Consider the following 12,805-nt stretch of genomic DNA (forward strand, 5'->3'; position numbering starts at 1 on the left):
GTGTGTGTGTGTGTGTGTGTGTGTGTGTGTGTGTGTAGGTGAATGGTGTAGACATGACAGGCCGCAGCCAGGAGGAACTTGTAGCCATGCTGCGCAGCACCAAGCAGGGGGAAAGCGTTTCTGTGGTGGTGGCCCGGCAGGAGGACATGTTCATGCCGCGGGAGCTGGTAAGAAAGCATGGAAACAGACGTTTTTTACATCACACAAAGCTAACACCACTGCCTTCACTGATCTTCTGTCCTGGGTGTCCCTTTTTCATCTGTCTCCATCGTTTTCTTTCTTTTAAGCATTTCCTTTGCATTGTGTCAGTTTGTCTCAAAGGAGCAAAGCTGTGTATGTTGAAGCCCTTTGGTACCAAATGCAAACAAACTCCGGGTACGCTCTGGCCTTCCTGTACCCCCACCCCCCCTTCTGGGTTGTTGACACAGCAATGCCAAAGGAAGTCACGCACACGAGGCACAGCAGCCTGGCAGGAAGCGTGTGAGCGTGTCGGCGCTTGTCAACACGCCGCAGTCGTAAAACGACCGTTTACCTGCTGCGCCTGGCGAGGTCATAGGTCGGCGTCAGGCCTGTGAAACTGACACACTTTGACTGCACCTCACGGGACATTTAATCAATAAACACACTTTTAAACACATCCACACAGCCATGATGGCCGTTTAAATACCTAAGCTGCCTGGAAATGGTGGGTTTTTTTGCCTTTGAGCTTCTGTTCTCGTCCTCTGTGACTACTTCAAAGCACCAAGTAAAGACTGATGCATATTCACACCTAGAGTGGCTGCGCACACCAACTCCCCAAGTCCTTGATAAAAACTTGAACACAAGTGCTCTCTCTCTCTCTCTCTGCACAAGCAGATGAAAACTCCAGACATCTTTTAAATCGCTAAGTTGCTGCTTACAAAAATAGTTTGCCCTCGTTAATGTCCCAGCAGTCTCAGCATAACAAGTGTGCTTTGAAGAGCCTCTACAGCCTCCATCCAACACTTGCTTGCATTTCTGCATTAGAGAGAGACAGTTAAAGGGTTGTAGGGGAGGGGGAGGGTGGTGATCTGACCCTCGAATTCAGCCTTGTTCTCCACCTCAATAAAATACAAATCTGGACTGCAACAAATGCTAAAGTAAAAAAAAAAGACATAACCACAGGCTCACCTGTAATTCAGGCTTACATCCGTAAAAAAATAAAATAAAATCAGGCTCTCTGCCGGTGATTTAGCAGACATTTCTCTGGACCTACCAGAGGCACAGCTTTCACTTTAAACACACTAGACAGACCTAGTAGCCAATCAGAAATCAGGTGGGGTGGGACTTGGATATTGGCATTTCTTTGCTTCAGATCCACCAGACATTTGAGTGGTGATCAAAATAAATGAATTTATTTTGTCGAAGAAGTTTGAACAAGAACTGGAAACAATATCAAAGCTGACAGATAAAAAAACAGTGGTCGGAGAAGAAAACGGCAGGATGTTCACTGATTCTTTCACCTGAGATAGACGAGCTGCGCAGGTGGATGCTAGCGTTAGCTGAACAGTAGCAGACAGGAGGAACATACAGGAAGATGTCTCGTGACTTTTATAGCAGTGACCCAGCAACAATATCCAACCAACAGGTGTGTGTTTACAGGAGAAAATGAGACAGGTGTTGCAGTGCAGGAGTGCAGCCCGTCTCCTTATGTTGCTTTAGTTCTTGGAATTTAACAACATTAACACTGATTTATTTGTTTAAACAAAAATGTAGCAAAGGTGTGTCTGTTTGTTTTGATTTTATTTTTTCTATAACCCTCAATGTTCTCTCTCTGAATTAATCAGTTTTTAGTTCATCATAAATATCAACTATTTATACAGTATTATTCTACTGTTAAAAACAGGCCATTTGGACATTTTAATGAACATCTTTTATATTTAGAACCAGACTTTATGAAAACTGTAATGCAATTAATGACCAAATATGAAATGTAAATGACATTTTTCTCATAAAATCTGTTGATTTTGTTTTCCCAGTGAGGTTTCAAGAGTTTTTAGCTATAACAAAGATCATAAATTACCCCTTTTAAACATTAAAACGTTCATAATACACACTTGATGCTTGGTGATAAAAGTCGACACTGGAAGGTTGGTTTTGCAGTTGTGTTAAATTCAAAAGGATCAAATTTCAATAATTTATCATAAGTAATCCTTTGCTCAGTACAAAATTACTTAAAACTGCATTTTTCTTAATGGGCTTGATTGATAGTTATCTGCCTTTAAATTTGTTTTTGCTGGTATTATCAGTGTATATGCAGATAGTAATGGGATTGTGTGTGTGGGTGGGGTAGGAAAAAATTCAGGGTCAGGATTTTTTCCACTCTCAGCCCTGTAGCCGTTAGAAAAATAAACTTCATAATTGAAAAGGGTTGACAAAAAAATCGGCACGACCTCTGATCTTCTGAGCATTTGTTTGATGATTTTTGTCATGTCTTAAATCCAGTTTGATTCCTTGTGATGTTTTCTGCTCCTTCTTAGTCTCAGCACCTCAGTGAACTCAATGCTTTATTACATTAGAAACCATTCAGACTAAATAGCAATTGAATTTATTAAAAAAACATGTTGCTTGTAAAATAGTTGCCAAATTTCCACCATTGTATTTTTCACGAAGTGGGGGCTTAAACGTCACATTCAGGAGGACATTATTTGAAAGCCGTTAAGATATTTCACATGAAACAAAAGCTGTTGCATCAGGGATGACCAGAAGACATCCATGTTAATCCTCTCAAGAACTTGAGCTTTTGAAAAAAAAAAATACATTTCATGGCAACATTTGTTGGAATATTTCAGTCTGGCGTTTATATTTCAAGAGTTCTGCTGCTGGTGTGACTGATATGTGTTGGTGGAGGGAATCCACCGGAGCATCACCGTTTTTATTCTCACTTCAATTCACCATCACTGTACCTGCCTTGTTTAAGGAAAGTAGACTTTCATAGAAAGGTTTGATCAAAACGGCTATTACTCCTCCTCCTCTTAAGGCTGTTTTATACTCCATTCAAAGTGACGACATAGACTTACAGTCACTTAGTGGCGAGATGTTCTTTTACACAGGCACCTTTCAAAGTTCACAAGACACACAGCACAAGAGGGAAACCCCTCATGCTGCTGTGCACGCCACAATATGGGTTTCTCACTCTGCCATTCAGTTCACTGTTTGACCACACATCTGTCACAGATGGAGCACCATGCACATCTGTGCTATCCAACCAGGAGTTCTGGCCATTTGACTATCTTTATAAGTTTCTGGAAGTGTCATCTATGGTCTTTTTGCATTGTAAGGCTTGGTCTGGGTTCAAACCTGAGTTCATTGTGTTTGCATTATATGGCCCAATTCCAGCCTGATATCTGGAACACCGAGACCTGTGATTCTATTTGGGCCCAGGCTGCTTGGCCTGATTAGATGTCATCTACTGTTGCTCATTGATTGGTTCACTGACTGAGGGAGCCACGTTACACAGATGAGATTAACTTTACATGAAACGTTAGCAGCAACTAACGATTTTTCACACAAGTCCAACTATTCAAAAACAAGCTAACATATTAGCTATCATTAGCTTACAGTCCTCTGTCAACCTGCCCTCTCGTCTTCAGCGTCATACTACTGGATGTTCGGGTACAGTCTTTGGTACTTTTTCTTTGAGCTCGATGTCATTCATTGTGCGTGTTGCAAAAAAYAAAACAAAACAAAACAAAAAATGATTCCCCCATTAATATGATGATCCCCATCCAYGTCGAGGCGGGACGTTGCTAAAGGCAAACATAACCAGGGCCAGGGTAGGATAAAGCTAAGTGTGGCTGGGCTTTAAAATCCACAAAGGCCAACTGATGGACATACTGTATTTTGTGATGGCCTCGGACAGCTGCTCCTAAAAACTAAACGTGCTGCATGGATGCACAACTACCATCTTCTAGAAGTAAAGTAGTTGAAGCAAAATGACACCACTGAGGTCCAAGTGCTTTTTTACCTGAACAAACATGCCCGTGAACTTCTTAATCACACAATAATTTCCACATTCTCCTGTAAAAAGATTCAAACCGGACCTCGGGTCTAGAAGAGGTGGACCAATCTACAACGAGATCAAAACGATGCAATTTTTGCCTCACAACTTACATCAATGAGAGCTGATAGCTCGGCTTTTGGCTGGATCATGAAACAACTTTTAGTTTACACCACTGGCGTAAAAGGTGGCGGGTGACGTGCATTCCTTCAGGGCACCCTAAGCTTTTTATGTTTCCACGAGAAACTCGGTGTTTCTGTGAAAGCTGTGTTCTCTTTGAATCAAAAGAAGAACAAGCCTGTGAACTATCCTCGTTTAGAAAATACAAAAAGACGGTAATTTTCTACCCCATTTCTTGTAGTCGCTCACGCTCTCGAAGTAATTAAAAAGTGATAAGTTCTAATCACAGTTCCATTCCTGTCAGCACTTCTGCATCTCCTCATTACTTCACACAACCTCTTTTGTTCTTTTGTCTCAGGGTAGAGATGAGGCAGCTTTTTTTTTTTTTTGTTAAGAGGATGATTTAGTTGTTTGAGTGAAAGTGTGTGTCAGGGACAGGATGGTGGGTCACTCTGCACATGGTTGACCCCCCCTGTTGCCAGCAGGCCTAGGTCAAATGACAGGAAGGGAGGATTTCAGGAAGATTTTGTTTTTTGTTTGTCGTCTTTTAGTGCCATCCTTCAACTGTTTTCCTTCCATGTGAATTATCCTTCAGTCGCCGGTTCTTTTTTTCCTTCTGTTTTTTTGTTTTCATTTCCCATCATCGCGAGGTAAAGGTGTAAAGCTGCAAAYAGGCAGACATTAAGGCGATTAATTGGCAGCTCCGTCGCCGCCGTCGAGCGCAGCGAGATCTCATCTTAATTGAATGTCGCTCTCACCGCTAATCCCCCTCTGCTTTGAAACCTCACATTTAAAAACCCTAAGCGACAAAAGCCTGTGTGTAATCGCTGTGCCCCCTCCGCACCCCACTCCCTCACCACCCACTCGTTGTGGGGGTGGGGGTGGGGGTGTAAGAAAAAGCTCCTCATTGTCTTCCTCATTTGGATGTTAAGGAGGGTGGTCTCAGTCTTGGCTAAAAGCTTGTTAAAGAGCTGTTTCTGAGGGCTAACGGTGGATGGAGGAGGGGTCGCAGAGTCGAGTCGAGGGGTCCCGGCCACTGAAGATCCAATTTGCCCCCAAGGAAAGGGCATTAGTGGATTTAGACAGTACGTTTCTGTATTTGGACCACCACTGAGAACCACTTAGTTGTATAAACTGATTAACTAAGTCCTGATAAATAAACATTTTTAGTTTTATTTTAAGTTTCATGCTTCCTCCAATGCTTTAAAAGTACGCAGCGCTCTGATTTGTCCCCTTTCACCTTTTGTGTTGTTGCAACTAAAACCTGAAGGTATTTAAAACCTCCCATGATGTCACCTGAGTCATCTGAAGTGTCTGTCAAACAGGAAGAGGCAGATTGTCTCTTGTTTTTCTGCTTTTAGGAAGCAGCACCCTGAAAAGCCTTGYTGATAAAAATAAGCTCAGATTGAGGGAGGTCTAATTATACTGAAGTAGAAAATAAACTCTGCAGTGTTTGAGGCAACACACAGTTTGCCTCATTTGTCTTTATATTATCTCAGTTTTGGAAGATAATAATCAGTAGAGTCAATATTTGGTTTTCTCAGCCAGATATGCGTCTGGCTGTCAACACAAAGCTGTAAAGTTTGGGTGACGTGGAACGCAGAGGGGCAGTAATGGATTTGCCCACAAAAATTGCTACAAATCGGTCGGTTTTATTGATATTGGMGTAAAATTAAATTTGTAAGACCCTGATTACATGTAAACGATCTCTGAAATATTAAAGGTTTTTCAGTGTTGATTGTAAAAAAGTTACACATTTACACAGTAAAAGCGATCTCAGACGATGTTTGGATGAGACAGCAAAAAACTGCGAATATGCTGTAGTTTCCACTCCAGGTGACTAGCTGGCATTGTGAGTTTTGTATTTTAATACTAGGCGAATGTGCTCAGACATTTAAAAATAAAATATGAAAATATCAAGTGCACATACGTTTGTTTGGACAATTTAATATTTTTATTTCAAACTTTATTAATTTCTTAAACAAAATTCTATATACAATAAAAAAGAAAGAAAATTTGTCTCCTCTGACCTGAGAGATGGCGTAGCCCATGTGTGTGTGTACTCTGTCAGAAGCTTTAATGAATTAAAACAAGTGAGCAGCACAAATGGAAAGGAACTGTTGCTGTTGTTGATTTATTAGCGTAAGCACAGAAAAACTATTGACTGCAGCTGTCTGTAGCACTCACGTGGGATTTTTGACTTTAGACAATGTCGAGTGTTACCAGAAATCTGCACTCTGACACCTGGATATAAACACAGACTGCTGTTGTAATGAAATGAATAGTTCAGAAAAGGAACTGAATCAGGTACAGGACACAGGTCCAGTACTAAGTCTTAAATGTTTATTTCCACACAGGTAATCATAGAGCTGTGGTCCATCTCATCCACGAGCAGACAAAAATGGCCCAGAGTCTCTTACTTATTGAACCCAGGTCTCACCCTGGAGATGATGTCATACCCCTAAAACAGTTTAATATTTCTGAAATAAAAACAGTGTTTATAGTGTTGGAGAAAGTGCGTATTATGATTGAGCCTTGTTGATTCTGTTACTGGTTACAATAAATGATCACAACTCTTCACAAAGTATAAGATAAGTCTATTTAAAATTCAGGTAATTGTCCACAAAATATCCAATATTGGTGTACATGAATGAGCTTCCGCATGTTACTAAAAATGAGTTTTAGAAGCATTTTTATAAAAGTTTGACCTCACTGCAGGATGAGATGTAGGATAACGTTAATCTTGACCTAAACTATCCTAACTAACCTAGATTTACAATCTGTGTGAATTCAGACTGATTTAGTCACAGCAGGAGAGTGTCACTTTCATGTAAACACTCTTGATTGCAACTCTACCACTGCTCAGCTTTAACTCTTTGATTTTCATCAGTAAACCTGATAAATGCTGGTTACAATTGTGAAAAAGTGTTTTCCATCAGTTTGCACCTAATAAGCACCCTCTTGTCAGCTGTTTTATATCAAAGCGACTAAATGGATCAATGTGTCACAGCTCATCAAGATTTCCTTTTGCTCCATTACATTTAGTGCCTCTGGCTTTAAATGCAGCCCCAACCCACCCAGCTTAAAGGCTTCACACTGCTTTTTTGTTTTAATTAGGACAAAGCAGAACCAAATAAAGCTGTCAGGAAGAGGACACAGAAATTGTCTCATAGCAGGTTGAGGAGGGAGCTCCTATAAATGTGCATTTCTCAAAATTATGCTGGAAGATTTGCTTGTCCTTCAGATTTGTGTCATGATGAGAGAGAACTGAGAATTCCTGGTTCAAGGTGTGTGATGCAAGACTTGTGCAACCGCTCTCTGGGTGCTTAGATCTTTAAGTCTGTAACAAGTGGTGAGGCAGGCCTAATGTAAGTTCAGATTCTTACTAAATTTACTTGTTTATCACGTGTGTGAAAGATGGGTGATGTCTTTGCCTGTGTCTGGTCTGTGTATGCATGCGTTTGTGCTGCTTTGTTATTGAGGAGGTGTCAGATGTTGAGCTATGATGTGGTAGAACCTGAGATTCATTCCAATATGTTAGTTTTTGGATAAATTGTTGCAATCTTTATAAACAAGTAAAAAAATGTTAGATTCCATCCATCCATCCATCCATCCATCATGGGTTCCTCTTCCTGCAGGCCCACCATCTGCAGGGTGGGCCGTTGTTAAATGCTATGAGTGGCAGCTGAAGGTGGAGTCTTGGTGCTCTTACCCTAGCTTACCATAAATCTTAGGTTCCTTTTCTAAAATAAGGAAATAAAATGGTCTTCTCCCTTTTTTCCCCGGGTGACTAAATCCTAGATTTGCATCATTTAATAAGAGACCTTTTCTCCTTTCGTACTTTTTCCCTTCTTCCTTCCATCTCATTTCCAGAGCAGTGCTGCTGCCACTGCGGTCATTTCCCTCCCATCATGTCTCAGTGGATGAGTGGGGCAGGTAGGGGGTGGGGGGTATGTGAGAGACCTACAGGAAGAAGACGAAGCAGGTGGAGAGCGGGGGGGAATAAAATGTACAGAAAAGGTGAGAGATGTGAATAAAATGTGAAGAGTAAGGGAGGGTGGCGTATAAATGAGAAGTGGGTATACCTCAGGGAAGGGTTATTACTTTTAAATGCTCCTCTGTGCCACTGCTCTCCCCTCCTCCTCTTCTTTTTTTTCCGCCCCCTGATTCCCCCACTGTGCTCCAGGAGGAGGTATGAAAAGGTTATTATGTTTCCTTTAGAAATGGCTCACTCTCCGTCTGTGCCTTTCATCTCTAAATGGAATAACCTCTCTACAGTCGCTTTCTTCTTATTCTCATTGCACCTTCATCTCTCTTACCAATAGTCAACACGTACCACCTTCTTCTCCTTCTCCAGTCTTTCTTTCTTTCCTCCCTGCAGCTACCTTTGATCTGACTATTTAATCCGCTTCTCTTTTCCTTCCTTTTATATTTTTGTGGCTCATAGTGTTGAATATAATCAATGTACTGTTGGCACGCACCTTATCAGCCAGATATAGTTCTCCCTGTGCAGCTATCGTGCACAGTGSTGTTGAGTATTAACAGGCTTTATTATTATTTTTATGTACACTACATGTCCTTTTTATTCTCTTTTTTCAGAAGAGCGATGAAGCGAGCAGTCAGGTGGTGGAGGACGGACGGGAGCAGCTGATGTATGAAATCCCGCTCAACGAGACGGGCTCGGCCGGCCTGGGGGTCAGCCTGAAAGGGAACAGATCGAAAGAGACCGGAGAGGACCTGGGTATCTTCATCAAGTCCATCATCCATGGAGGGGCTGCTTATAAGGTAGAGACCCACATAGCAACATTTGTCTGGTCCAGTTCTGGCTCACGCATTGCACTCTRACACGCTAATAATCGGCCCAGGTGACCCTGATGTGGTTTGCCAGAGGTGGTCTATGAATGGGCCAGCACCACATAAACCAAACTACAACCGGGCTACTTGTGGCATATCATCTTAAAAGCAGTGCCATTTTTGCTGTACCTGGCCCACATCTGGTTGACAAACCATTTGCCATTTCCATCAGTCAGCCAGCAGGGCCAGCTTGTTACCAGATCTGACCCACACCTGTCAGAGCTTTGTGTGATGGAGCTTTGTTCGGCTGCTAGTTATGAAGGCCTTCATACTAGTTTTCTTCAGCTTTTTTGTGTTTTTTGTCCACTTTCTCTTAAAACTATTTTTCCACTTTGTTGTCTTTTTTATCGTTAATCATCTTTTTAATACCATCTTTTTGTATTTAACTTTTTTGAACTTTCTGTTTTGTCTTTTTTAAATCTGTAACGTTTTTCTCTTCATTTTGTTTGTCTTGAAGTTTTTGAGTATCTTGGTCCTTTTTTTTGTCTTGACCTTCGCCTTCTTGTTTTTAACTTTGTCATCTCTTTTGTCTTTTTGTCCTTATCTTGGTCTTTTTCTTCATCTTCACTTTCACAATCCTCTTTGTTGTCTTGGTATTTTTTTTATCTGCTTCCTGTTAGGTGTCTCTATAGTGGATCATTTGCTTCACTCTATCCCAGAATCCTCTTCTGTCRCATCAACTCTGTTTGACCTCCTTCGTTACATTCATGAACCTCCTCTGTGGTTTTCCTCTCTTCTTTCTGCTCCATATTCAACGATCTTCATCCAATATATCCATCTTTATTCTTCTGCTCATGTCCAAACTCCATCTTCTCTAACTTTATCTCCAAACCATACATAGGAGGTCTCCCTGCTGTGTGTAAACTTTCCCTTTCACTCTCGAAGCTGTCACAAATCATCCGGACACTCATCTCCATCCTCTTCACAGCTTCATTGTTAAACATCTTATTCACATGAGGATATATTCCATCTTGCTTCTACTGTTTTCCACTTCTCTGCTCTCCAGAGCAAATCTCCACTTCTCCAGACTCTCTTCCACCTGTTTGCTAATCTCACTACAGCTTACAGTGTTATCTGCAAATCTCATACTCCATCATTCCTAACCTCAGTAAGTAACAATTAAATCCATATTAGCCTGTTTCTTTGCAACATAAATGGATTTTATTACCTGTTTTTAAAGCTCACCTTAGCTTTTACTTTTGCGTCTCATATTCCCCCTTTAATGTCTGTGGCATGTTAATATCTGCAGCGACAGTACTTTGCTCTCAGATCTCATTAACTTGATGGGCATGCTGTTCTCATGAACGACGCAAACGATACCAAAGCTGCACAAGGGATCTAATAAACCTGATGTGTCCTCTTCGATATGTGTAATTTATGTCTTCGTCTTTCCACAATCACCACAGTCAGTGATAGTGACTGATCAGTGCAACACTTAAAGCATTGAGTAGTAGTAGTCCAGCTGTTGCACCTTTTTAAGCTTTTTGGATCATTAAACGGATTTAAAGTCACTAAATGTTTAAATTTAGCAGCCGTTGTTCTTTAACATGCATGAGAAGTTTGTTTGCWCACCTTTTCTCTCCTTTTCTGTTTTTTTCTGCATTTCTCTGTTTCCTCTCATCCTCTCTGCCTCATTTCCTGTCTTTCTCCAAAAGCCCCGAACCCCTCCCTCCTGGCTTTCCTTGATCTTTGACACCCGCTGACCTCAAGTGGCCTCGTCACATAAGTGCTGCAGCCGTCTTATCTGTGTCACTCAGCGCTCATTTCAAGTTGTGAGGCTGGGGGGGGGGGCGACAAAAAAAATAACATCCCATTTCAGCACTTTGGAGATCCGTCCACTTGGCCTCGATATCTGGAACACGTCAGAAGTTCTCCGGGCTCCCAGATCTGCTCGGAGCAACGAGCAGGAGCGGAGACGAGTGTGCCGTTGCAGATAAACGGCTGGTCTGGGATCAGGACGGCCAGACGGTGGCTCCCAAAAGTGCCCTCAGAAGTAGTTTTTTGCGACAGCTGCAGAAGCGGATAGTGTTCAGACACTAGTAAGATCTCTGGCTGGCTGTGGGGAGAAAARAAAGAAAAAAAAAGCAGGTCTCCGGAATGAGATACCACATAAGAGGAGACATGAAGGAGGAGAGGCAGACATGGAGAGTGAAGGATGAAAAAATGAAAGGAGAGCAAAGGGAGAAAGAATCCAAAAAGAAAGAAAGCAGCATTATTGTACAATAAAGAGATGCGATAAGACGGAATAAAAAGGACAGAATAATTCCAAAAATATGTTTTAATTTTGATGCATGCTAATGAAAAGCAGCTGAGACGTCTGAGGAGGGAAAAGGACGTCCCCTGAGTCTGACTGACACACAGAACCGATAACACACAAACAAACAGAAGGAGATGAGGAAGAGTCATGTAGAGATCTAACCTATTTCCATTAAGTAGTATTTATGGCTGTCTGCCTCAGTTCTATTGAAAAATCTTAAAATTTATCCCTGGTCCTGTCTGGTGATTGTTTCGAAATTTACATGTGTCACAGTGAAAAAGTTTACAAAAAGGAGTATAAAAATGTGCATGTGTGTTTCATTCTTTGATTTCATGCAGGGACAAATATGTGTTGTTTGGGACTGGACCAGGCGGTGCCTTGGTAATGACTCACAGGTCAAAGGGCAGCACAGACCATCATTGGACGCTCCACACAGACTTAAGAGAAACTAGCTTTTCTTTATCATTAGGTTGACACCCCCACCCCCTCCTCATTTGCTCCCTTCCTTCCGTCCTTCCCTCTCTGCGTCCCTGCAGGGCAGTATTCTGCATCGCCTCCCTACAAGAGGCTGCTATTTAAAACACTTAGAAGTGATTTAGTGCCCGMAGAGGCTATTCCATTAGCTGCTTTATGTATTTATCATGGCTCTCCCACTCTCAGCAGATTGCCAACTCCACATATTTCTTCCCAGTCCCTTCTTTCATTTTCATCTCCTCCTCCCCTACGCACAAACTCATTTCATTCCTTCTTCGGTTTCTATATTTCCCCATCCTGTTTCTTGTTTGAAACTCACCGRGTCACCGTTGTGTGCCCAGTCTTATGGTACTAATACAATAGTACATTATACCACATTGTACTCTACGTATCAAGTTTTCTATTTGTTTTTCAGACATAAACTCAAAGAACTACTTGGTAACACTAGAACCCCACATCTAATGCAGTTAGGACATTGTGTAAAATGATAATAAAAACAGTATGTAACGACTTKTATACCTCATAAACCCATATTTTTTTCACTGCGAAACGAAGTAAACATGTCAGTGTTTAAACTGAGAATGTGTGCCTTTTTTAGGAAATAAGATACTTTTGATTCTGATGGAAGCAACACATCTAGAAAAAAAACAATAGGATCTGATCTTTTACCAACAGTTGCTGGAGGTCTTGGAGGGGAATATTCAGCAGTCCTGCATCTCATTCATTCATCAGTTTGTTTATTTATTTATTTATTTATTTATTGTTTCCTAATGCGTCAGATTGAATTGGTAAAAGATCTGGTTCAGCGTCTGGACTCTTCTGTTTATAAAGTCATGTTGTATGTTGTTTATCCTTGTCTTGCTGAAATCTGCAAGATCTTCCCCGAAAAACTGTCATTTGAATGAAAGATGTTCTAAAACCTGTATATATTTTTCTGCATTGATGATGCCTCTCCAGATAGGAAACCTGCCCATGCCAGAGGCATACTACACCTCCATACCATCAGAGAGGCATCCTATAGAACTGTGTGCTAAAAACAGGCTGGATTGTCTCTCTCCTCATTTGAACTAAGAACATAGTGT

The 12,805-nt window shown here is 41.4% G+C and overlaps 1 protein-coding gene across 2 annotated transcripts in view; it reads left to right on the forward strand.

Annotated features, from left to right (window-relative positions):
* pard3ba (par-3 family cell polarity regulator beta a) overlaps positions 1-12,805 on the forward strand; it is a 232,395-nt gene that overhangs the window by 90,124 nt on the left and 129,466 nt on the right. For both annotated transcript variants that reach the window (XM_014018564.1, XM_014018565.1), the window contains exons 10-11: positions 39-167; positions 8,738-8,923. In XM_014018564.1, the coding sequence (XP_013874018.1) occupies positions 39-167; positions 8,738-8,923 (315 nt within the window). The remainder of the gene's footprint in view (positions 1-38; positions 168-8,737; positions 8,924-12,805) is intronic.

The sequence above is a fragment of the Austrofundulus limnaeus genome, unplaced genomic scaffold (genome assembly GCF_001266775.1).
Source record: "Austrofundulus limnaeus strain Quisiro unplaced genomic scaffold, Austrofundulus_limnaeus-1.0 Scaffold195, whole genome shotgun sequence".
NCBI lineage: Eukaryota > Metazoa > Chordata > Actinopteri > Cyprinodontiformes > Rivulidae > Austrofundulus > Austrofundulus limnaeus.